This window comes from Fusarium odoratissimum (assembly GCF_000260195.1).
Source record: "Fusarium odoratissimum NRRL 54006 unplaced genomic scaffold supercont1.20, whole genome shotgun sequence".
Taxonomy (NCBI): domain Eukaryota; kingdom Fungi; phylum Ascomycota; class Sordariomycetes; order Hypocreales; family Nectriaceae; genus Fusarium; species Fusarium odoratissimum.
Window position 1 is genome coordinate 357,066 of NW_022158705.1, and position 22,677 is coordinate 379,742.

At 47.5% G+C, this 22,677-nt stretch overlaps 11 protein-coding genes across 16 annotated transcripts; 5 read left to right on the forward strand and 6 right to left on the reverse strand.

Moving 5' to 3' along the window:
- Window positions 1-52: 52 nt before the first annotated feature.
- On the reverse strand, window positions 53-1,138 carry FOIG_11027 (uncharacterized protein; the record flags this gene model as incomplete). The annotated part of the gene is made up of 1 exon (XM_031211557.1): window positions 53-1,138. The coding sequence occupies exon 1, from the start codon at window positions 1,100-1,102 to the stop codon at window positions 53-55; it is 1,050 nt and encodes a 349-aa protein (XP_031058741.1). The 5' UTR covers window positions 1,103-1,138.
- A 164-nt stretch (window positions 1,139-1,302) lies between these two features.
- FOIG_11028 (pyrimidine 5'-nucleotidase) lies at window positions 1,303-2,253 on the reverse strand (the record flags this gene model as incomplete). The annotated part of the gene is made up of 5 exons (XM_031211558.1): window positions 1,303-1,350; window positions 1,409-1,582; window positions 1,829-2,088; window positions 2,142-2,170; window positions 2,219-2,253. The coding sequence occupies 5 exons, from the start codon at window positions 2,251-2,253 to the stop codon at window positions 1,303-1,305; spliced, it is 546 nt and encodes a 181-aa protein (XP_031058742.1).
- A 753-nt stretch (window positions 2,254-3,006) lies between these two features.
- On the forward strand, window positions 3,007-5,609 carry FOIG_11029 (uncharacterized protein). The gene is made up of 4 exons (XM_031211559.1): window positions 3,007-3,427; window positions 3,475-4,503; window positions 4,558-4,664; window positions 4,720-5,609. Exons 1-4 carry the CDS (start codon window positions 3,135-3,137, stop codon window positions 4,881-4,883), a joined length of 1,593 nt encoding a protein of 530 aa, XP_031058743.1. The 5' UTR covers window positions 3,007-3,134; the 3' UTR covers window positions 4,884-5,609.
- Window positions 3,444-7,531, reverse strand: FOIG_11030 (uncharacterized protein). 2 transcript variants are annotated; one of them, XM_031211560.1, is made up of 7 exons: window positions 7,304-7,531; window positions 6,457-7,251; window positions 6,342-6,408; window positions 6,104-6,290; window positions 5,865-6,048; window positions 5,658-5,816; window positions 3,444-5,610 (listed from the first exon to the last, which is right to left on the reverse strand). In XM_031211560.1, exons 1-7 carry the CDS (start codon window positions 7,495-7,497, stop codon window positions 5,079-5,081), a joined length of 2,118 nt encoding a protein of 705 aa, XP_031058744.1. In that variant the 5' UTR covers window positions 7,498-7,531; the 3' UTR covers window positions 3,444-5,078. The 2 variants fall into 2 exon arrangements, with proteins under 2 accessions (XP_031058744.1, XP_031058745.1); XM_031211561.1 differs by having other exon boundaries at window positions 6,457-7,531.
- Window positions 7,532-8,922: 1,391 nt separating this feature from the next.
- Window positions 8,923-9,471, forward strand: FOIG_11031 (conidiation-specific protein 10). Its single transcript, XM_031211562.1, has 3 exons — window positions 8,923-9,084; window positions 9,143-9,230; window positions 9,282-9,471. Exons 1-3 carry the CDS (start codon window positions 9,041-9,043, stop codon window positions 9,381-9,383), a joined length of 234 nt encoding a protein of 77 aa, XP_031058746.1. The 5' UTR covers window positions 8,923-9,040; the 3' UTR covers window positions 9,384-9,471.
- Window positions 9,472-10,317: 846 nt separating this feature from the next.
- FOIG_11032 (uncharacterized protein) lies at window positions 10,318-11,060 on the reverse strand. The gene is made up of 2 exons (XM_031211563.1): window positions 10,770-11,060; window positions 10,318-10,709 (listed from the first exon to the last, which is right to left on the reverse strand). Exons 1-2 carry the CDS (start codon window positions 10,985-10,987, stop codon window positions 10,490-10,492), a joined length of 438 nt encoding a protein of 145 aa, XP_031058747.1. The 5' UTR covers window positions 10,988-11,060; the 3' UTR covers window positions 10,318-10,489.
- Window positions 11,061-11,406: 346 nt separating this feature from the next.
- Window positions 11,407-13,096, forward strand: FOIG_11033 (uncharacterized protein). 3 transcript variants are annotated; one of them, XM_031211565.1, is made up of 7 exons: window positions 11,407-11,464; window positions 11,535-11,618; window positions 11,687-12,203; window positions 12,253-12,364; window positions 12,415-12,505; window positions 12,556-12,640; window positions 12,690-13,096. In XM_031211565.1, the coding sequence occupies exons 3-7, from the start codon at window positions 11,734-11,736 to the stop codon at window positions 12,913-12,915; spliced, it is 984 nt and encodes a 327-aa protein (XP_031058749.1). In that variant the 5' UTR covers window positions 11,407-11,464; window positions 11,535-11,618; window positions 11,687-11,733; the 3' UTR covers window positions 12,916-13,096. The 3 variants fall into 3 exon arrangements, with proteins under 3 accessions (XP_031058749.1, XP_031058750.1, XP_031058748.1); XM_031211566.1 differs by having other exon boundaries at window positions 11,535-11,614; XM_031211564.1 differs by having other exon boundaries at window positions 11,535-12,203.
- Window positions 13,097-13,393: 297 nt separating this feature from the next.
- On the forward strand, window positions 13,394-15,437 carry FOIG_11034 (uncharacterized protein). The gene has a single exon (XM_031211567.1). It carries the CDS (start codon window positions 13,521-13,523, stop codon window positions 15,312-15,314), a length of 1,794 nt encoding a protein of 597 aa, XP_031058751.1. The 5' UTR covers window positions 13,394-13,520; the 3' UTR covers window positions 15,315-15,437.
- FOIG_11035 (uncharacterized protein) lies at window positions 13,539-17,031 on the reverse strand. 2 transcript variants are annotated; one of them, XM_031211568.1, is made up of 3 exons: window positions 16,748-17,031; window positions 15,911-16,700; window positions 13,539-15,859 (listed from the first exon to the last, which is right to left on the reverse strand). In XM_031211568.1, the coding sequence occupies exons 1-3, from the start codon at window positions 16,795-16,797 to the stop codon at window positions 15,359-15,361; spliced, it is 1,341 nt and encodes a 446-aa protein (XP_031058752.1). In that variant the 5' UTR covers window positions 16,798-17,031; the 3' UTR covers window positions 13,539-15,358. The 2 variants fall into 2 exon arrangements, with proteins under 2 accessions (XP_031058752.1, XP_031058753.1); XM_031211569.1 differs by lacking the exon at window positions 16,748-17,031 and having other exon boundaries at window positions 15,911-16,734.
- A 961-nt stretch (window positions 17,032-17,992) lies between these two features.
- Window positions 17,993-21,316, forward strand: FOIG_11036 (uncharacterized protein). Its single transcript, XM_031211570.1, has 4 exons — window positions 17,993-18,254; window positions 18,309-18,776; window positions 18,823-19,237; window positions 19,289-21,316. Exons 1-4 carry the CDS (start codon window positions 18,230-18,232, stop codon window positions 19,776-19,778), a joined length of 1,398 nt encoding a protein of 465 aa, XP_031058754.1. The 5' UTR covers window positions 17,993-18,229; the 3' UTR covers window positions 19,779-21,316.
- FOIG_11037 (uncharacterized protein) lies at window positions 19,910-22,395 on the reverse strand. 2 transcript variants are annotated; one of them, XM_031211571.1, is made up of 4 exons: window positions 21,621-22,395; window positions 21,498-21,568; window positions 21,337-21,450; window positions 19,910-21,287 (listed from the first exon to the last, which is right to left on the reverse strand). In XM_031211571.1, exons 1-4 carry the CDS (start codon window positions 21,765-21,767, stop codon window positions 20,039-20,041), a joined length of 1,581 nt encoding a protein of 526 aa, XP_031058755.1. In that variant the 5' UTR covers window positions 21,768-22,395; the 3' UTR covers window positions 19,910-20,038. The 2 variants fall into 2 exon arrangements, with proteins under 2 accessions (XP_031058755.1, XP_031058756.1); XM_031211572.1 differs by having other exon boundaries at window positions 19,910-21,450.
- Between the last annotated feature and the right edge of the window lie 282 nt (window positions 22,396-22,677).

Sequence of the window (22,677 nt, forward strand, 5' to 3'; positions counted from 1 at the left end):
CTTATTTAGCATAAAGCCAAACTAGTTGCAGAACTCAATCTCCAGCTTTCGCTTACAAAGTTTTCTTTGCCCACTCCATAGTTTTCCTAATAGCCTCACCCTGATCCGCAACAGGCTCATATCCCAGTATCCTCTTCGCCTTATCAAGAGACCAACAGCACCCAGAGTCCAGATGATCAATAGCAGTCCTTCGCATACCAGGTTTGATACATCCCAACGTCAGGACCCAGTAAACCCATTCAGCCGTTGATGCCATCGCCTGCATCACAAAGAACGGAATCTTTGTAACCTCCTCCAATGCAACAGGATGTCCAGCTGCAGCATAAAACTTCCGAGAGAAGTCAAAGAACTTCTGTGGTTTCCCATCTGAGATGAAGAATGCCTCACCGCCAGCCTTGTCCCGCGTCTCTAGGTCAAGAAGGGCTTTCATGGCGAGGATATGTGCCTCGGCTGCTTTCTTGACGTACAAGAACTCAAACACTTTTGTATCATTGCCAACTTGCATTTTGTGCTCTTTCCTTCGAATGCTTTGCACGAGTTGAGGCACGAAATTCGTGTCGTATTCGCCATAAGTGGCTGGTATTCGTATAACTGCAGTCCGAAGCAGTTCTGAATTTGAAGCAGTGACGAGTCTTTCAGCCGCGGCCTTTGACATTGCATAAGCGTTTGGAGCATTCGTCTCATCATACAGAACAGCGTTTTCTTCTGACAGAGGTTCTTGCGTGGGTATAACGGCTGAATCAGAGGACGTAAAGACAAATACGTCAGTATCGGCACAAGCTGAGGCAGCTTTTAGTAGTGCTTTTGTCCCATCGATGTTTGCCTTCATCAGGTTCGCAGGTGTGTCGAGATAAGACGGTGAAGCTGTATGAATGACAGCGTGTGGCTTAAACGTCTCAAAGACCTGTTCAATCTGGCTCGGTACTGTCAAGTCGGCTGCTTGAAGCGAGACGTGAGACTCGTCAGCAACATCAGCTGGCATCTTGGGATGACGGCTGACGACAGCGACAGTTGTTACTGCATCCTTGAGAAGTTGTCGGACTACATGTCCTCCCAAGAAACCGCTTCCGCCCGTAACGAGTACCCTCTTTGGAGATTCCATCTCTTTTCCTAGTTTTACAGAAATAGCGGATTGTTGTGAAGGAAGGAGAATGAGTGAGGATTTGATCAGGACAGTGAGAAGAAATTTATGTCAGCACCATTTTGGGCTAACTGCAGATGAAGGAATGACAGGATTCATAAGCGGCATAAAATTAAACACACAATCTAACACTTCAATTTTAAATATGTCTATCATCTAATCTATTCCTGTTCCTCGTTAGTTGAAATGAAACTCAAATTGTGGAAGTACTTAGACTATTAGACAAGACTAGTAACATTTCCATAAAGAAAGGGAGAATAAACTTACACCCCATCCAATTTCTAACTCGAAAGAACTCGGGATACAATGACCGCAATTCTCCAAGATGGCGAATTTGATGCTGAGACGCTGGTGTATCAGGTACAGGAAGTCCATCCTCCACAAAGTGAATAGCAGTCCAGCCTGCTTCCTTTGCCCCAACACAATTCTTATGAGAGTCATCTTAAAATCGTCAGTAAAAGCCTTACAAAAGATGCTCATCTTACCAATAAAATAACACCTCGAAACATCAGAGACTCCAGCTTCTCTCATAGCTTTCATAAACATTTCCTTATGCGGCTTACACACAAACGGGATCTGAGAATAATCACAATACGTCAACCCCTCAAATAAATCATCCACGCCCAACAACCGCACGACTCTTTTCCCGTGGTTCACATATGCATTAGTTAGCAACCAAAGTCTAACCTTTGAAGTATCGATATCCTCGAGGAATTGTCGTAATTGTGCGTTAGGCTTGATGAGGTCGTCCAATGGGACCGCGTCATCGACCTTGGCGTTGTATTCTAACGCGTCAATTTGGTGGTGGCGTACAAGCCCTTCAATCGCCTGGCCGTATTGCTGAGAGTAATCCTTGTGAAGGCGCTCTGCGTCGTCTGGGGAGAGGCCGAGATGTTTCTTGAAATAATCGTCGATGTTGCGGGACATGTGCTCAAGGACTTTGTCATCTGTGCATGTTAGGTTCTGTATGGGGTCTTGTCACGAGTTGACGGTTGCGCACTGCGTGAGTATAGACAGTTGTCAATGTCACTAAAACCGTTAGAGGTGGCTTTGAAGAGTGTCGGGAAGGGCTTTTACAAGAATAACACGGGCTTTTCTGAGGCCTGATCCATTGCGGCTGGTGATCTACGTGAAGGTGATGGGTTGAAGTCTAAGGTAAGGAATTGAGGAGGGAGTACTCTGGTGAGCAAAAGTGATGACTGGTTGATTAACGAATCAGGCAAAGAAATCCACCAGGACTCCAAAACCAACAAAGCACCAGAAGAGTATATTAAATTAATACCAAAATACTCACAGACTCTTTAGATCAAAATATCTTACTTTCAACTTTACTGCATCTTCAAGTACTGCATCTTAAAAAAAAAAAAAGGCAGTTTCATAGCGCATCTACAGGGTAGGTATTTTCAAGAGAGAGGGACGTAAAACAGATATCTAGAGGCAAAAAGTCACTCACATGCCTTATGAGACTGTTTGCGCTTACAGATGAGCCGATCTCCAGAGAAAATTCTACAATTCTCATCGGCATGTGTCAAAGAAATGTCAAAATCAGGCAATTCGTAACAATAATCACAACAAAGACTCGACCTCGCTCTTTAAATACGGAATTACTCGGCATTTCCCCCCACCTCCCGCCAAAACACCATTCAAAACTACGCCCTTTCAGCAGCAATCTCAGTCAGCTTGGTAATTTTCCCATCAACTTCTAAATCGCCGACTTCGCAAAACCGCGCCAAAAACCGAGGTGGCCAAAACATCCCTGCAATCGTAAAAGCCGGGGCCTATCACAGTGCACCAACCAACAACACTAAGGTCCAAGACGCCGAGGCATCTTAAGATAACGATATACCCACATCTTATCTCCGTAAAAAGAGAGCGTCATTACAAATCTGATGCGCGCCGTGGAGCCGCAAATTTGTTTTTTAAATACGTCAGTATCCCATACGAAAAAACAGGGTCTTGGCATGTTTAATCAGTATCATTTTTCAACGACACGATGAATGAGAAAGAGGTTCCTCATGATGGGAATCTGTCCCAGGATCAACAACGAGCTTCTCTGGACAGGGAGTCTTTAACTGATCTTGAAAAGAATGCGCCTGCAGATGGTGCCCCTGATGATCAGAATGCGAATCTTAGTGATCAAACTACTGAAGCTGGTAACTTGACCACCGACTGCGAATCCTTCGAAGTTTCGTGGGACGGCGACAAAGATCCTTTATGTCCACGAAGTATGTCGACGTTGCGAAAATGGATGATTGTTTCAATCGCCTGCATGGGAAGTCTCTGCGTGTAAGTCTCCAATTTCGCCTTCACTCCCACATTCACTGACTTCTCAGGACATGCGCAAGTTCAATCTACACAGCTACCTACACCCAAATGAACGCCGAATTCCACTGCTCCCAAATCGTCGCCACCCTCGGCCTCTCAACCTTCGTCCTAGGAATCGCACTCGGCCCAGTCTTAACCAGCCCGTTGAGCGAGTACTACGGCCGACGACCAATCTACCTCGTCTCATGGGCCATGTTCATAATCTGGACTATTCCCTCCGCCGTAGCGCAAAACATCGAGACCATGATCATCGCGCGTTTCTTCACAGGCTTTGCTGGGAGTTCGTTCCTCAGCGTTGCAGGCGGAACGGCAGGTGATGTTTTCGAACGGCATGAGATTCAGAAGCCTATGAGTTTGGTATCATTGGCGCCGTTTATCGGACCGGCTATTGGGCCGTTGATTGGAGGGTTTATTAATTATAATACGCATTGGAGGTGGACGTATTATGTTATGTTGATTTGGGCTGCGTTCGTCATGGTGGCTATTGTGGTCTTTGCGCCTGAGACGTTTCATCCGATTTTGTTGAGGGAGAAGGCGAGAATGTTGAGAAAAGAGACTGGGAATGAGGCGTATAGAGCGCCGATGGAGCTTACAAAGAAGCCAATCCTCGAAACGCTCAAGCTGTCAGTCCTTCGACCATTTCAGCTGCTCTTCTTGGAGCCCATGTGCCTCTGCTTGGATCTCTACTCTGCTATCCTTCTCGGTATTCTGTATCTATTCTTCGGCGCATTTCCTCTCATCTTCCGAACGAACCACGGTATGAGTCTTTGGCAAACTGGCATGACGTTCTTGGGAATTCTGGTCGGATTTGTTATTGCAACGGCTACGACTCCTTTCTGGGCCAGACTCCGACTTCGATGGTTGGCGGAGCAGGAGAAGGAGACTGGTAAGGCTATCAGTGAGCCCGAGTACAGATTACCTCCTTGTATTCTTGGAGCTATTCTTATTCCTATTGGGTTGTTTTGGTTTGCTTGGACGACGTACTCTAGCATTCATTGGATTGTGCCTATCATTGGATCCGGAGTTTTTGGATGCGGGTAGGTTTCTCTGGCCTCATCCTTTCGATTATCTACTAACATCTGTTTTTTTAGCATGATGCTCGTCTTCACTGGTATCTTCACTTTCTTGGTCGACGCTTATCCTCAGTACGCCGCTTCTGCCATGGCAGCCAACAGCTTTGCCCGATGCTCTTTCGCAGGTACGTTCCCTCCCGTCCGATGCTTCAAGCAGCACAGTTACTAACAATCGTATAGCGGCATTCCCACTATTTGGCATCCAGATGTACGAGACGCTTGGTTATCAGTGGGCTTCTAGTCTTCTTGCTTTCTTGACGGTCGCCATGGCGCCGTTCCCTTATCTGTTCTTCAGATATGGCAAGAAGCTGCGAGCCAAGAGCAAATTTGCTTCAAAGATCTAAAAGTACGACAGAAAAATATTTGGTGATGAGATACATAATTGGGCCAGCCGAAAGTTGGCTGCATCACTTGAGTTGGGGGTGCGTTAGATGACGTTCAAGAGAAAAGCATTATAGAGAAGCGACACATAGAATAGATAGACTTCATAACCTATTAGAAGGATTGTACTTTGCCATTGTGGCTGGAATTCCGTCTGTCTAAAAGCCTTGAGGATCCGACATTGGTGGAAAAGTTCCAAAGTTGCCTGGCAGCAATGGACATAAACCATGCTGAAGCAGTAGATCAACATCAATGGTATCCTCAGCCCAAAAGTTGTCAAAACCGAACTGATCTGGCGGCTGTTGGAACAGATCATTTGTTTCCATCACAGCGCCAGCGACTTGAGCGTTCGTCGCGTCAGTGAATGGACCACCGTTTTCTGCTAAGGTCTGAGAAGTTGCCCTGCTGACTTCCGTCAGAGTCGAGTCTTCGTTACGATTACAGTTTGCGATTCTCGACGTCACGTCAACTATTGAGCCTGCTGAAACAGCAGAACCTTGGCCTGTGAGTCTTCGCATGAGGTTGCCGAAGAATCTCATGATCCATAGTCCTACGGGCCAATGCTTTGCGAGTTCGCTTAGGGCGAGGATGCATTGCCGTGATTTGTTGCCGGCGAGTTGGCGTCGGATGGGGTCCTTGCGGCAGATGACGAGGGTGTGGATGGAGAGGGCCCCGAAGACGGCGGGGACACTAAGAAAGGGTTAGAGTGGGAGTGGATTGATATGAGGTTCACTTACATGTGCATTTGACTCTTACTCATTGCTCCAACGGCGAGGAGATCTTCCGTCATGCGAGTGATGGAATCAGCTGCCCTCCGAGCCCAAATATCACCCTCGGCTTCAGACGGTGTGAGGTCCTCAATCGCCTTCGGTCTGAACAGGAGAATGTAGTAGTTCCTGCCACACGTTAGTTAACTCGTCATAGATCTCCGTTGAGTTTCTTACTGGTACGCCATGTGCAACTGGGTTGCCCAGAATGCTGGACCCAGCGTCTCATCAAGCTGTGCCCTCTGCATGCACTTCGGCAACTGCGCTTCCCACTGTTCAAGTCGCTGTTTCAGTCGGTCTGGCTTGTATTGTTCTAAGTCTGGGCGACGAGGACTGTATTCTGCGATAACAATATCCCCCACTGGGTAAATATTAGCCACGTCAAGGACAAGGTTCGTCAATGCAAAGTGACCTACGGATTTCGGCAGCCTTCGCCATCTCTATCGCAAGAGCCGTATGGTGTTCTTCTTGTCGGGTTATTAGAGGATCGTTGTGGTCGTCGTCGAAATAGAAGTCTTCTTCGGTAAGAGGTTCGATGTCGCAGTCTTCATCCCTGATTCTGCAGGGCTTACCTAGGCATGCGGCAGTATGACGGTCACGAGTCTGCAATAGTCAGTAAGATGACTTTTGAATGTTTCGCCATTTGTAACTTACGTATATAGACCACCAGATTCGCTTTCGCAACGCTCTTTTCTCGGGGCTCAACCTCGACGCGACCGTCCTGCGACCAAGTCAGTGTCGATTCACAACCTGCGAAAGCTTCACATACGAACGATACATCCCCAAAGACTGCGCACAAGATGTCGCACATCCAAGCCAGAACCACGAGTCCTTCTGATCATCCGGGCCATTCCACCAAAATCCCAGAAGAAAGATTGCTGCAGTGAGGACATTCCGGTCAGTCTCATGATCAACATCATACAGCGTTTTCGCACGAAGATAATGATGCTTGCGAGCAGCAGTCCGATCACTGAAGCCAGCAGCCTGTATAAGACTTTCATCACAGAGAATGAACGTGACAAGGAACATCGCATGCAAAAGCATAGGCGGTGCTTTGCCCTGTCTGTACAGCTCCGAAAAGGCGCGTCTATCTATTACCGGATAAGGCGGATGGATGATCTCGAAAAAAGTGTGCACAAGACGGTCAGATATCTCTTTCGGTGGCATCGTCAATGCATCTTGTACGCGGAGGGGCTCAACTTGGGGTCGTGTTGGAATGATTGCGCGGTCTGCTATCGATGCCGGTATGGGATAGTGGACTTTTACGGGCTCGCTGACTCCGCCTCTTGGACTGCATATCATCTCGACAATGTATGATAAGCTGCTTGAGTCGCCCAGGAAGTATGACTTGTCGTTCCCGGACAAGCTCTGTTGCTGAGAGCCCGGCTCATTATTCTGCGCGATGTTCGATGGGACTGGCTGACTATGTTCCTGATATTGCGAGTTTTCGTTACTTTGAGGCGTAATTACTGCGATACTGTCGTGCATGGTATCATGTTGATCAACCGGACTTTGCGCCTGCTGTCTTCTTGAGACTCGTTGCGCAGTACTTCTTCTAACATATCTACAAAACCGTGAGTCCAAATTTCCCATTGTTTCACAACAATTCTACGTACTTCCCACGTTTGGAGTCTATCAACTCACAGGTAACATCGCGCGTGCGACAATGCCAACACGGCTGCCCATCAGCGGCGTCACACTTTACCCGTCTTGCGTGACACGCTTTGCAAGCCACGCGAGCTACACGTGTCCGAATAGGTGCAGCACTTAATGACCTGACGCTGCTTTGGCGACTTTGTGAGTCGGCCATTGAGATTAGAGTTGATGCTGGTGATTTCTCAGCGGCTTGTTGGTGAGAGGTTAAGTCGCCGACTCGGTGACTTGGGTGAAGCGTGAGATGACGGGAATAAGACGGTTACGTAAGGTGGAATGACGTTGCGGCTTGTCTTGCTATTGGTGGATGGTTGACCTTGTCGTTTGGCTCCGTATCTTATCAGGCGGGTGGGATAACGTTAAAGGCGGTGACGTAAGCAATGCCGTGCTGCTCAATGACCGGATTTGTATCCGGAGAATTTGTTACTGGATATCAGACACATACTTAAATCTGCTGGCATTCAATTCTTCCTCCTTGTCAGACAGTTTCCGAGGTGGTTTGGCGGATAGTGTTGCAATATTAAGATCTATCAAGGGGCATACAACAGTAAAAGATTTATATTATAAGGAGCTCATCGCAAGATATCCGGAGATGCAGAAACTCTCTGCATCCGTTATGGGTAATAGAAATACATGTCTAATTACTTACCGACAACTAATAGTTCTAGTTTTTTAACTGCTTTATCCTTCAATTTTCTATTTGAATCCCCTGGTTCATGAAACTCGTGGCCAATTGCTAAGATTGCTTCGACTTCGGATTAGGCTATTGTAACGAGCTTGATATGGTTGCTGTAATGTGAGGTTCCCTTCTGTAGGACCCAGTGTCTAAACACAGAGGTTTTGATTAAAATGATTCTGCTGATCATATCTTCTGATAGGGTGCACTGGTATCATCAAGTGACCGAATCCTGGGTGACACGATAAACGGCAGTAAGCCACCATTGCGCCAGAATTATATGGAAAACAGCTACTTCGTTGAATCTGATATCATCTCTGATAACTTTGCTGGTAGACCCTAGGGAGAAACAAAACTTCAGACACTGGGCGAGGTTATTAAAATAAACCCCTTAAGAAGCTCCTAAACTTAGGCTATCTTACTTAAATCTTTTTATTATTTAGGATTAAGGTCCTAAGCTTTATTGCCTCCCCTAGGTAGTTTGCATTAATCGCATGAATAACAATCATCATTGATTCGCCAAGGCGTGCTTACGCAGGGGTAATTACCTGGCATCTCAGCTCAATGACGACGCGACCGTCTCAAACCTCACCGTGAATTGATTCACAAAAGATCGGCGTTTTGTTCAAATGATGTGCAACCCTGCAAACCTGCAGATCACTTCAAGTTTACACCAATGACATGTTGTCTTATGCTGTTACTAGGAAACAAAGCAACATCTTGGGCGTCATAGGAATAATGAGCTCGTCACTCAGCCGTGAATTTTGTCGGTTTTGCTTTTTCAGAAACGTCATCTTGAAATAATAGAGGATAAGACATTTGTTAATTGAGTTGTGACGTTGGTCAGGGCGCGTGGAGTCGTAGACGTCATGTAGACGTATCATAACGCGTCGTCAATGAACCACTTTAACATAGGACCTTAGGTCAAAGACGAATATTTAAGGATGAAGAATTCCAGTCAATGATTGAAGAACAGACTTAAGCAAATAAGACATTTTAGATAATTATTTACACAACTATCAAGATGACTGGCACCGACAACACCAACCCCGGCAACTTTGCCAACCGGTATGTCCAGCCTCATCCGATTCTACAAACCTTGAGTGATCATGTCTAACAAACATAGACCCAAGGAGGAGGTTCAAGAGATTGCCTCCAAGGGCGGAAAGTCCAGCCACTCTGGCGGATTTGCCAGCATGGACGCCGACAAGCAGGTTAGTCAACTACTTACCTAAGCACATATCACATTCTAACAGATCATTCAGCGAGAGATCGCTTCTGAGGGCGGCAAGGCCTCATCTGGCTCTTTTGAGCCTGGTAGTGAGAAGGCCAAGGAGGCTGGTCGCAAGGGTGGACTGGCTTCCTAGTTGTATTACTATTATGAGGCATGACTTTGGATCGATGGAAGGGCTCTATCGGCAGGATCTAGGAACATGAATTGATTTTCCAGCTACACTGCCTCGCTCGCCAGGTGATGTGATGTTTCTATGACTTTTGGCAAAACTGTGACGTTCTAAGCCGTTGTCGAGCTTCATCTGCCGGCTTGAGTAAAATCCGCGTTTCATGTGCTATCTTGCATATCCCATCTTGCCATAATCAAAATGCGGTCATTCCACTGTATGCAGACATGGCAGAAGAGCCTCCCCCTAATCTCGGAGCTAGTGGGAAGCAAAGGGCCTTCACTAAGAAAGGCTGTGAATAAAATTATAAAGATACATGTCGATTTTGATGAGCGGTGTCGATTAGATGCATTCACTGATCAGGTCAGCCTTCGCATCGCGTATTGGACAGGTAGTGAAACGACTGACCAACAACAAAGGCTTCCAGCGTCTCATCCATTTCTGATCAATGCTCTAGCCAAACTAAAAGAAATCAAGGCCGCACACGAATCCGGGGTAAAGAGGAGTCTAGACGACATCGCAGACCAAGTAAGCAATGGCCTGCTTGGTCGTGTGACCTCTGTACAAAGCAGGTTGGAAAAGGTCCTTGCGCATACTCTATTCTCCGACATCTGTCTCAAGATCCTCGCCAATATCACTGCCACTATGAGGCCGGGATACAATAAGCTTCTCCTTAATAAGAATTTTGCTCCATGCTAGCGCTTAGTTTAAGCTTACCGCTCGCACTACGTAATTTGAGTGTGAGATTTCTGAAGGTGCCATGGATAGCACTGCCGACGGCGCGAATGACTCAAAGGATTGCGTCGTAGACAACTTGGTTTTCTTCTTTTTTCTCAGGTAATGTCCACTGAGATTCTTCAAATGCATGACTAGTACATTCTATGTTTTAGCGTAGTGATAGGTGAACACTTCCGCTCAAAGGCGTCTCTTGTAGATTATAAAATGGTGCTTGCTGCGATGCAACAATTCAGTGTCACTTTCGCTACCAGAGCCACTACCAAGTGAACCTGACCCTTATAACAGTAAAACAGTTCTACTGCGCACAGTTTACCCATCTCTCTGTTCCTCGCCATCTATGCCCGGTAGTCCTTCTGAGCCCTGCGACGGTGCGCAACCCTCTTTGTGTTGATCGGTAGACCATCGGGGCCCTCGTTCTCGCGACGACAGTTAACGCCGGCTTCATTACCGCAACGGGCAGGGAGGAGGCAGCAGCCGTCATTATCACGGAATACCTCCAAGCCGTCGCTTCCCTTGCCCAGTGAAACGCAGTCTGGGCCGTCGGGAAATCCACAACTACGATGGCGTGTTAGCAGAGCCGAACTCAATATAACTGGTGTAAAGTTCCAGGCATACCCATTCTTCGCAAAGACGCCAACGGCGAAAAGAACTGAGACTAAAGCGAACTGCATTTTGTGTTGCTGGAGAAGAAGAAAGGGCACCAGGCCTGGAGAGAAGAGATGTAAGGACTTATGAAGAGGGTAAGCCGATGCTTTTTGATAGAGAAGAGAGAATAGCGAAAGTGAACTTATGGCATCCTTTTCTATGTATTTATATGTTCGACAAAAAGACATCCCCTGAATAGGGCGATGATGGCTCTTCTCTTGGCTGAAACAGCGCCTGGCCTGTAACAAAGTTAAAACGCAGGAGTTCCTATCTAACAACTCCACTTGAGACGTGGCATTACTAAGATTGGAAATTCTGATATAGTCAACATTTGAGGACCCTGGATGAAACATTAAAAGTGGACTTGAAGAGCTTCCCCGTTATGTAATATAATTAATAGTTTAGTCTGTTTAAATAGTTTAAGAATGATATTAATAGGGTTCAAGGTAAGTGGCCAGACTTAGGCGTTTATACAGTAGCCTAGAAATGGAACAAGAGCGGCCCTCCTTACGCCTTTGGCTGAGCTAGGCTGATATGGGCTGATCTGGGACTAAAAGGGAGCTGATGTTTGCTTCGCGCGCCTTACCTCGCAATTTCGCAATATTGTCGTCAGTCATGATCCCTCGCTTCTTAGCAATATCTCAATCCCAAAAATGACTACGGAGGTACGTAAATGGCGTTACCGGAGGATTTTCCCCGCACTGACATCTTTGGTATTCTGCCAAACGTACGTAGAGCATCATAACGGTAGTCAATTGCGATGAATGACGAAAGTTGTGTTACCTGAGGGGAGCCAACAGATGTGACGACCAAACGTAAGTATAAGCTACAAAGCACCATATAAATACTCTCCACTAACTTCTGCACCTTCGCATCAATCCGCCAAGGCTGAATATTCTAACACAACCCTTGGATCACCTACGAGACCTTCGTAATGTCACGAAACATCTGCATCACCGCCGTTGACGGTAACACCGGCTTTCTCATCGCCGAACTAATCCTCAAACACCGTGACTTTTCTCGCAAAGTCGACTCCGTCATTGGTCTAACTCTTCATCCCGACTCCCCAAAAGCAAAAGAACTTCAAGACCTCGGCGCCAAGATCGTCGCCCATAAGCCCGGCCGTCTTCGTGAAATGGCCAAAACCCTACAAGACACTGGGTGCGACACCATCTGTCTTGTTCCTCCTGCTCACGAGCATAAGCTTGAGATTAGTGAGGAGCTCGTTCATGCTGCGAAGAAGGCGGATGTTCCGAATGTGCTGCTTATTAGTTCGGCGGGGTGCGATTATGCTGAGAGGGGGAAGCAGCCGAGACTGAGGGAGTTTATTGATTTGGAGACGTTGGTTATGGAGGCGAAGGGGGATCCGAATGTTTCTACTGGAACGTCCCCTTGTATTATTCGGTGAGTCTGTTGAGAGGGTCAGAGAAAGATGACTGACTGTGTTGTGTAGGGCTGGGTTCTATGCTGAGAACCTTTTGCTGTATGGGCAGCAGGCCAAGTCGGAGGGTGTTCTGCCGCTTCCAATTGGAGAATTCCACAAGTTTGCGCCTGTTGCACTTGGTGTAAGTTGATTCTGACCTCTCTGTCTGGGATGTTACTGAAAACCTTGCAGGACGTTGCTCAAGTCGCTGCTCATGTTCTGACTGGCAAGGGCAAGCATGGTTTTGATGACCGTCACCGTGGACAAATGATGGTCGTAACTGGTAGATATCTGGATTTGTTCAGCTCAAATCAGAACGCTAACATCCGTTAGGCCCCATGCTCTGTGCTGGCAAAGAGCTCGCAGAAGCAGCCAGCAAGGCTCTCGGTGCCGAACTTCAGTTCGAGAACATTTCCCAGTACGCTTCCTTCACCATATTCCCATTTTTATAGGCTGACAATATCCAGTGCCGAAGCGAAGAGAGTTCTCAAGTCCCAGTCTGAGATCGATCCATCCGAACAGCAATATCTCCTCGAGTACTACAGCCTTGTGAAGGAGGGCAAAACCAACTACATCTCAACCACAGCTTTCCACGATGTGACCGGAGAACACCCCACTGAACCGGAAAATTTCTTCAAGATCTATGAAGGCGAGATGAGGCCGAAGAAGAAGGCTAAGCATGAGCACAAGTGAGGCTGCACTGTTATGAAGAGGATGCTGTTAAGCCGAATCAAATTTTGGACCTAGGAAGTTCAGACCTAGCTGGGACTCAGAGTCTGAGATGCTAGATATCACTGGCGTTATTAAGGATCCTTGTAATTTAATTCTCAATGCCTCATTTTACGGCCAACTCGAAATATCGGCAGTGATCTCCCATCGTATTCTCAACCAAGCCAACCAATCATCTTGTATCTCCCTCCCGAACAGCCCGATAGCAAAACCCTAAAACAACCATAAATCCTACCTAGATATCCACCTCTATACCATGCAACGTTTCTCTGCATGGAGCCGACTCCTAATCAAACAATAAAGAGAATTGTCTTTCGAATATGACGTATAGTACAGCTATCTACCTACCAAATAGAGTATATCGTGATCCTTGTATGACTGGAAGTATCAAAAGTGCCCAGAGTCTTGCGGGCGGGGAACCCTGCTTTATCTTACAAGTCTTCGAAAAGTCGCACTGATCGACATCGCGGATCACACGTCCGATATTAACGGGTTACATAGCCGAACTTTGAGTAGTACGATAATGATATTTTGGAGTATAAAGGTCAACTCAAAGACCCCTCTTTAAGATGGTCATTTTGTGGTTGCTTGCACTAGCCCTCTGCCTTTCCAGCACCTATAGCATCTACTATATACTGATGCTACTTACAAAGATGGCATTAGCAGGGAGTCACTTTGGTGGCCAATGGGGCTCATTCGCTATCGCAGGAGACTCTTTCAACTTGTCCATGACAGACCATGTCATCCGAACACAGGCAGACCTCGGTGAACTCGATGAGTTCTACAACATTGACATGGCCCCGCGCCGGTACCAAGCCCTGACGACATATCACAAGAGTGAACAGGATCTTCTTAGCGAAATTGACTTTGAGCATCTCGATCAGGAAGGCAAAGTGGACTATATTATGCTCAACACGTACCATACACGTCAACTCAACAATCTGGATCTTCGGAAAGCCTCGAAAGAGAAATATGATCCCCTGCTACCGTTTGCAGATGATCTTATTGGGATGCTTGAGGCGCGCCAGGATGTTGATCCTATGAAGGCAAAAGAAACAGCTGGTTTGCTGAATAACATCACCAAATCTATCGCCAAAGTACAGACAAAGGTGCAAGATGGTGGTTTCAATGTCACGGAAACAACGGGATATCTCGCGAGTAAAGCCGTCACCAACCTTGTTGATCTTTTGGGCGAATGGTTCACATTTTACTCAACATATGATCCCCTGTTTGACTTCTGGGTTACAACGCCTTGGCAGGCGGCAAATACCTCTCTTACGAGCTATCTTGACGTCGTTCAGACAAAACTGGCCGGGATGAATCAAAAGGACGGAGAAGACGCCATTGTTGGGGAGCCAATCGGGCGCAAAGGACTGGAAGTCGAACTCGAAGCCGAGATGATCCCTTACACGCCTGAGGAGCTCATCAAGATTGGCAACCAAGAATTCGCATGGTGCGAAAAGGAAATGATCAAACAATCCGAAGCTCTCGGCTACGGCAAGGAATGGAAGAAAGCCCTTGAACACGTCAAAAACGACTACGTTGATCCCGGCAAGCAAACAGAATTTGTTCGCAACTTGGTCGTTGAAGGAAGTCTCTTCGTCACAGAGCGCGATCTCGTCACCATTCCCCCTTTGGCAAACTCAACATGGCGCATGACGATGATCAGCGCAGAACAACAGAAAGTTTCGCCCTTCTTCCTTGGCGGTCCGGTTATTCAAGTTTCCTATCCGGTTTCATCAATGGAGCATGATCTTAAACTCATGGTCATGCGAGGAAACAACAAGCACTTCGCTCATGCGACGGCTTTCCATGAAATGTTCCCTGGTCACAGACTGCAGCTCTACATGGCCGATCGGTATAACTCTCATAGGAAAGAAATTTTCGATACACCCTTCTTTGTGGAAGGTTGGGCATTGTACTGGGAGTTCCTATTCTACTCTCGAGATGACTTCCATAAGTCTCCTGAAAATAGGATCGGTGCACTTTGGTGGCGCATGCATCGCTGTTTGAGGATTATTTTCTCGTTGAAGTTTCACTTAGGTGAGATGACGGCTCAAGAGGCTGTTGATCTGCTCGTTGAGAGGATCAATCACGAGAGGAGTACGGCTGAGGGCGAGGTCAGACGATCTGTCGAGGGGACATACTCGCCGCTTTATCAAGCTGGATATATGCTTGGTGCGCTTCAGCTTTGGAAGTTGAGAGAGATGGCTGTTGATAGTGGGAAGATGACGCAGAAGGAGTATCATGATGCTATTTTGAAGACTGGTGGGTTGCCGATTGAGATGGTTAAGTCGTTGATTCTGAACGACGAGCTTACGAAGGACTTCAAAGCGGGATGGAAGTTCTATGACTTCAATTAAGCATTAGTCTATCTAGATTATTGAGAGTATCTATATGGTTTTGTCTAACATCTAGTCTTTACCTTCCAACCAACCTTCAAAACTCTCGCGAGCACCAATAGCACCGCGCAGAGTGTACTCGAAAGCGCAGCCCAGATATGAGCCCCAGTGAGACTTCGATCCTGCAGTAAACCCCCAATAGGCGGTCCAGACAAACCCGCAAAAGAGACGAGACTGAAACACATGCCCATTCTCGTACCGATTGTATCTAGCCTCGTCGTGATACTGGCGACTCCAGTGGGCATGAGACTTTGGAAAGCGCCAGATGCAATCCCGTAGAAGATGGAGAAGATGTAAACACCGGCAACGTCGTGAACTGCAACCCATGTATATGCAACTATGGCGACACAAAGAGCTGCTGGTGCGATGGTGTTCAATGGGCCGATTCTGTCGGCGAGAACGGGGATCAGGACTCGGGTTGGAAGGCCGACGGCGTTGATTATGGTGGTGATGAGGGATGAATCAGCGAATGACATTCCGACTTCTTGTTGGCCAAAGGATGCCAGCTTTTGTGACGTCAGTGGGAGTTATCAAGGGGGAATGTTGTAGATGCTCACGTAGTAGAAAGTGTAATACACAGACCACACAAAGAAGAACAGCCCGCCCACATAAGACACATAAAGAGTATCCCTGAACGCACTCCAATCGATAATAGGTCCAGTCTGTCGCGGCGGAAGTCTTGGCCTCATGAAAATGGCCACGAGAATAAATCCAGCCAGATTAATGAATCCCAGCACCCTCGCAGTCCACGGCATACCGATGCTGGGAAGAAGCGCTCGAACAACAAGAGGATAAACAGTACCACCGAGAGAATTCCCGGTAGTCACCAGCCCAATAGCAATACCTCTCCTTTTCTCAAAATACGTCGCGACCAACGCCAACGACGGCGCAAAGATAATACCCCCGCCAATACCAGTGACAACACCCTGTGTGATCATAAGATGCCAATAAGAAGTCGATAAGCTCATCATGAAAATCCCAATGAGCTGCAGTCCCGCACCAGCAAGGAACGTGGGAATCCAAAACCCAGCATCTAGCAACCTTCCAGAGAATGCACTCCCAAAGAACGTAAACCATACTTGGATCGACCCAATCCAGGAGATTTGGAAAGGTGATTGGGGGAGTGTGGAGGTGTAGTGGGCTTGGAAACTTCCAAACGAGTTGACGTAGCCCCATGTTGCGAAGATGACGATCCAGCCCATTGCTACTTGTGTCCATGCTTCGACGCCGCCGTCGGGGGGAGGCGGGATGTCGCCGGGTCGGAAAGATGCACCAGCTGAGGCGATGATTTCGAGATCTTGCATCTCTGACCTCGTCGGTTCACGACGTAAAGTATTGATTGGTTTGCTTTACTCGTTAACATCTTTCACTTGGCAGAAGGATTGTGAACTTACAACATGGTCTCGCCATTGGGCTCATCAGTTTGGGGTGTTTTTTCAGCCATTTTTCACTCATTAAAAACAAATAAATTTCGAACAACGAATGCAAGGTGAGGAACTGCGGTATCGCAATCTTAAGTAGCTTGTTGCAGTCATGTTACGGTCAGAAAATCTAACGTGATAGTCCCGATACCGCTCCAGAATAAAAACCGGGAATAACATGATAAATTATGGATCTGGTGTAAAAATTCTCATGATAGCCTGCCCTTCTCGGTAACTAATCAACCGAACCGAAGGCCGATAAGCGGATAGGGGAGATAACTAAGACAACGATCTGCGAATGGGTGCTGGGCTACTTATCTATGAAGAGGAGTTATGCAAATCATGGTCTTGGCATAAATACTAGCACAAAAATACCCCGCGGGGTTCACGATAGCTTCGAGACGGCAAGTCTGTCTCGATTGGGATCGTCGGAACCGGCCGCTTTGAAGACTATGGGAAATAGAGTTTATAATTGTGCCGAGACATTTCGCTTTGACAAACAAGACTATAAGTTTGTTCATGCCGAAGAATTTAACCGACGGTAATTATGGCATTCCTAATCTTGCTAAATTTCTCATCCCTCCCCATACCTTTCCCCAGACAGTTTTAGCTCCCAAGCCCGCGTTTCGCTTGGGAGGGAAGATATCCGCGGCATGTCACTCGCGGGAAAGCTTCCGGGATCGCGATCCCTTCCCGTCAAGATATATTCGGCAAAGGCGATCCCTTCAATTGGACCTCAAGGTTCGAGAATGCCATGGCGAGTTAGTCTGACGGTGCGGCTGAAGTATGGTGGCTGCGAGCTGGTTCCCATTTTCTGGTAAGTTATGAGCCATAACGTGTCTCACAGTGAGATATTCGCCCTTTGCTTATTTTCTTTCTCATGTGAGAAAGGGGCCCTTCGATTTGGGTTCTAGTCTTGTTCTTTGGAGGGCGCTGTGGCGTTTATCGAAGCTTGTTTTCTGTGAGCCTCCCTTGTGATACATGCGCTTGAGAGACGTCAAGGTCTTTGATTAGTTGACGATCATTGAACCAAGCTGACGACAACATGTCCGAAAAGAGATAATAAAATACAATATTAGCACGGTAATTGTAATCACTACGCCACGGCTTTTATCGGTGACATTTGTCACTACCCCGTACCTACTCCTATTCAAATCTCAAAGTCCGTCACTCTTCGGTGTGGCCCGGAATTGCCGCTAGTTCTGTCCAGACCCTGATCTAGAAGCTCTGACAATTCACCAATCAATAGCGTCGAGCATGAAGGTCTATCCGGATGCCCATGCGTAATCCCCATCACGCAAGCGCGTATCTCACATACCGGGCTCTCGTAAACCCATCAACCTTCTCCCCAGAAAACTAAAACGTGCTGAGTATAAGAGATTCCGGTCTCCCCAAAACAGTAAGACACCGAGAGAGAGGGCCCCTGTTTTTCAACTAGGTTTTCTTGGCTTTCAGATGTCGCTTGCTAAGAGGAATAACGGTGCGTGTTGAACTCCACCCATTGCGAATGATAGGGCTGACAGCTGAGTTTTAGGCTGTTACGAGTGCTGCAAGAGACGGCTTAGGTGTGACAAGACAGAGCCGGAATGTCTCAAGTGTCAGAAAAAAGGTATCGCTTGCTCTGGGCAGGGCTTGAGGTGTAGGTACAGTAGCCACATGGCTGTTGACTCCACACCTGGTGCTGGGAAGCCTTTGACGTTGACGTTTATCTCGTCATCGACGCCGGCGGAACCTCAGCCTGGGAAGAGTCTCAGATGGGTTGACTCTGCGCAGAGGGCGAGAAAGGAGAGGGCGAGGAAGACCAAGGGACGGGCTCCTTCTGATAGTCCGACCTCGTCGAATCCTCCCGACTCGGCGTCTTCTGATGATGCTACGTCACCGTCGTCGGATGACTCGGCTTCTGAATTTGGTGGTGTTGTTGTGCCGTATCGATACGGTGTTACGATACATCCAGCACTGAATGAAGCTTCGAATGCCCAAACAAGGAGGCTGTTCAGTCATTGTAAGTTCCAGCCTCCTCTTTAGAGTCACCATTCTAACACACGTAGTTTCTGAGATCATCGCCGGACACATGGTTGTACTAGATTCATTCTCCTTCAGCAACGGATACAGAGACGTCATTCTACCGCTCGCCCATCAGGATGAGAATCTCGCACAAGCTGTATCAGTCGTCTCGGCGTTTCACCTAGGACAAAGGGATCCCAAGTTACAACGCATCGCTGAAGCAGGTCACCAAGCTATTGTCCAGAAGCTACGGCGGGACTCACTTCAACTTAGCCCCGAACAACTCTTCAACCCATATATCCTTGCGACAATCTTGGTGCTTTTGGTTGGTGAAACAATCACTGGTGCCGACAACTACACATACCTTTTGGAGATGCTCAACTGCCTCACGCAATATCCAGACTGGATATCAATGCTGCCACCGAGTCTGAAGGACTTTTTTCTTCAGCAGATCAAGATGTAAGATCATTTACTGATGAAATTCCGACTGTTCACTGACTGATATCTCAGGTTCCAACTCTTTGGTGTCCCCCTAGCCAACGAATCCAAAGGCCTCAAAGTCCTCACCGGCCCAGAAGCTTACCTCGACTTCATGTCCTACCCCGAACTCCCCCCACAATCTGAACACTTCACCAACATCGAAACCATCCGCTCCGCCATCTTCGACGCCTGCAGCATCTACCGTCGCCGCGCGGAATCCTCCCTCAGCGACGACGAGTCCATCCATCTCGTCGAGCAACTGCGTCTCAAAGTCCTCAACCTCGACTGTTCCACAAAAGGAGCGCACGCTCTTGTGTGGACGTACTTTATTGCCGCTGCGGAGAGCATCCTTCCGGAGCATAGGGAGTTCTTTGCGGGGAGGTTGGCAGATTTGTATAGCGTTACGAATTTTGGAAGTATTCCTGTTGCGGTTAAGGCGTTGGGGACGATTTGGAGTATGCAGGGGACGAGGAGGTGGACAGAGATCGTTAGTAGTGAGACGCCGATTCTTATTATGTAAGTTTGTAGGAATAGTATATCATATCATGGATGATAAAAGGTTAGGGTTATAGGCGTTGGTGGAGGATAGATGGAAAATTGATTTTCTCCCCGTGTCTCGCGGTTTCACCTAGTCCTTATCAGCATAACTACGCTGTCAGTACGTATTGTGCAGAGAGTGAATATTTCATTTTATTAAATTAATCTGCAGTTACTAGCTTAACCCCTGACTTAAACCAGGGGAAAGTATAAGAACACAAGTCTTGCTTTGCTATGGTGCCTCTACTGTTCCAGCTTTCTGACATATGCCACAGGGCCTTCATAACGGTGGGTTCCTCGGAATAAGTAGTATCCCACGGAGAACACCGCGACAGCCCCATAAATGAGAATGCTCCAGTTCATCTCTGATGGGGATGGGTTAGGGTTTCCTGGCATGAAAGCCAGGACGAAAATTATAATGAGGAAGGCTTCGGAGACGATGTTGACAGCAAGGCCCCATCTTCCAAGACTGAACTTAGACTTGAGGAGAGGACTGTTCGTTGATCGTCGCCAGATCATGCATCCGATTGAGACGATGTAACTTGAGAGAAGGGATGTTGTCGCCAATGACGTGATTGAGTTGAGGGCGACTGCTGAACCAATGTTGATAAGAGACAGGAGACTCGAGATCAAAAAGGTCGTCAGGATAGCGTTGATAGGAACATCCCATCCTGTGGGGACCTTCGAAAACCAAGGGCTGAACGGAACAGCGTGATCTCGTGCGAAAGCAAAGAGTTGGCGTGACGATGTAGCTACCATGGTGAGGTTGGAGAAACCAGTCATGATAACGAGGAAAGATGCCATAGCAGTAGCACTACTCGTCGACTGAGTTGAGTTCAGGAATACTTGCATAAAGGGATATCCTGTTGGCGAAGCTATGACCTCCTCGAGATTACCGATGCAGAAACAGTATGTGATAACCATGATCCAGCCAAACGCACCGTTGAAAACAGTCGTTGAGATCATAGCCTTTGGTAGAGTGCGGCTTGCATCGCGGAGTTCCTCAGACATGTGCACAGCAGCATCAGCACCAAGCAACGGCAACACACCTGCAAGAATACCAACGAGCGTAGAACCGCCGATACTTCCCCAACCACCACCGTCGGTGAACTCAGTAAACACAGCAGTAGCATCAGCCCGCGGTGAGAGAACCCAAAGGGTAACCAATATGCCGAAGAACGCAAAGATGTGAATGACAAGAACTGTTGCTTCAATCAACGGTAGCTTTCTAGCAAGGAGTGTGTTGAACACAACCGAGAAAGCAGCTACTGCGATAGTAAGTAGTGTTCCATGCCATGGCTTAGGAACGTAATCGGGATAGTTCAACACTACGAGGCCTTGGATTTGCGTTCCGGCGATGAAAGCTGATGAAGCGCATGATGTCTGCCAGCCGAGGACACACATCCAGCCCATGAGGTAGCTGATGAGTTTCTGGTATTTTGGTGGTGCGAATTCGGAGACCCAGTGGTATTGACCTCCTGTTGTAGGAGCCCTGTAGTTCTGTCAGTAATTGGTGGTGAAGTAGCAGTGGTGGCACGGACATTGAAGCCATTTCGGCCATGGAGGTGTTGACGAGGAGGAAGCCCATCCAGCAGACGAAGAACATCCAGATCAGACCTGCTGTGCCGCCGTTGACGAGACCGATTGTTGAGACACTAGAAAGGTCAGGTTTATTCACCATCTTATCCTCAGCGCATCGTACCTGAGGGAGAACTCCCAAGACGCCATGAGGATCATGGAGAAGCCAAAGATGGACAGAAAACGAAAGTTTCTCTGACGCGTTTGTTAGTTTGACACAGTTATGAGGACCAGGTTTGCGACGAACCGTCATCTCTTGAGTTTTGCCCATGCGGTACATGTCGGCGCGATCAGCCGCGTTGCCCTTCTTCTCGTCGACATGCTCGCTGGATTCATTGATGCCATACGCGGCATCTTGAACTTCGACTGATCGTTTATCGCCTTCAGCAGACATTTTGGCGTACTCTTTCCCAATCAAAGACTCAACTTAGTGGAAGAGGGACGATGATTTAAAGAAGGAAATAAAATAAATCGAGGAACAAAAAGAAGAAGGCAAACCTGCAGATGCTTCGGTAATAGAAATGCAGGAGTGCGGCATGGAACACTCTTTAGGATGTACACCCGCCAACAGTTCCTCTCCTTGGTACATGGTGCTTGCCCAACCCCTGTAGACCCTGGCCAGACTCTTACATCCTAGCTAGACCCTGACTAATTGGTGATCCTCCCCCCCGTCCCGTGCCGAAGTCCGGAAAATCTTCCGCTGTGTTAGCTGACTCAATCCGAACGACATCTTTGTCAAAGTCATGTCATTGTCATAGCTATTGCAGTTACGAGGGTCCTGAATTCTTGGTGTGAGTCGAGTTTTGCTTTTTAGTCTGTGTTTAGGCGAAGTTCGGACACAATGGAGTCGTTCGAGAAGAGGAGCCTTTGGAGTCAGGAACATGGTGGAGCCTGTGCGGCACAAAGGACCAACAGTCTTGGCGGTTGCAGGCATTGATTTCAGCCAAAATGAAGTTTTACTTCTTCATGAGGTCTGACGACGGGGTCAAGAACCAACAGTCGAGTCTGCATGTCAAGTCAGCCAGATCTTAACTGAAACCAACAGCTGTCAATTGCCGATCTCCTCGTGGCAGTCACAAACAATGCGTGAGTAATATTCCGTCTCCTCGGTTAAACCAATGAGCACATCTCACGAATTGCTTTCTCTGTTGGTTCACCCATGCTGTGGCTTGCATGATCCAATCTGCTAACCAGGCCCCCCCATGTGAAGCCGTCACCAATGAATACGTAAGAAATATCTTCAGCGGAAAATCCTTTCTTCTTTACGAGGATAATATGTCGGAAATTAGCGAGGTAGACTGCTG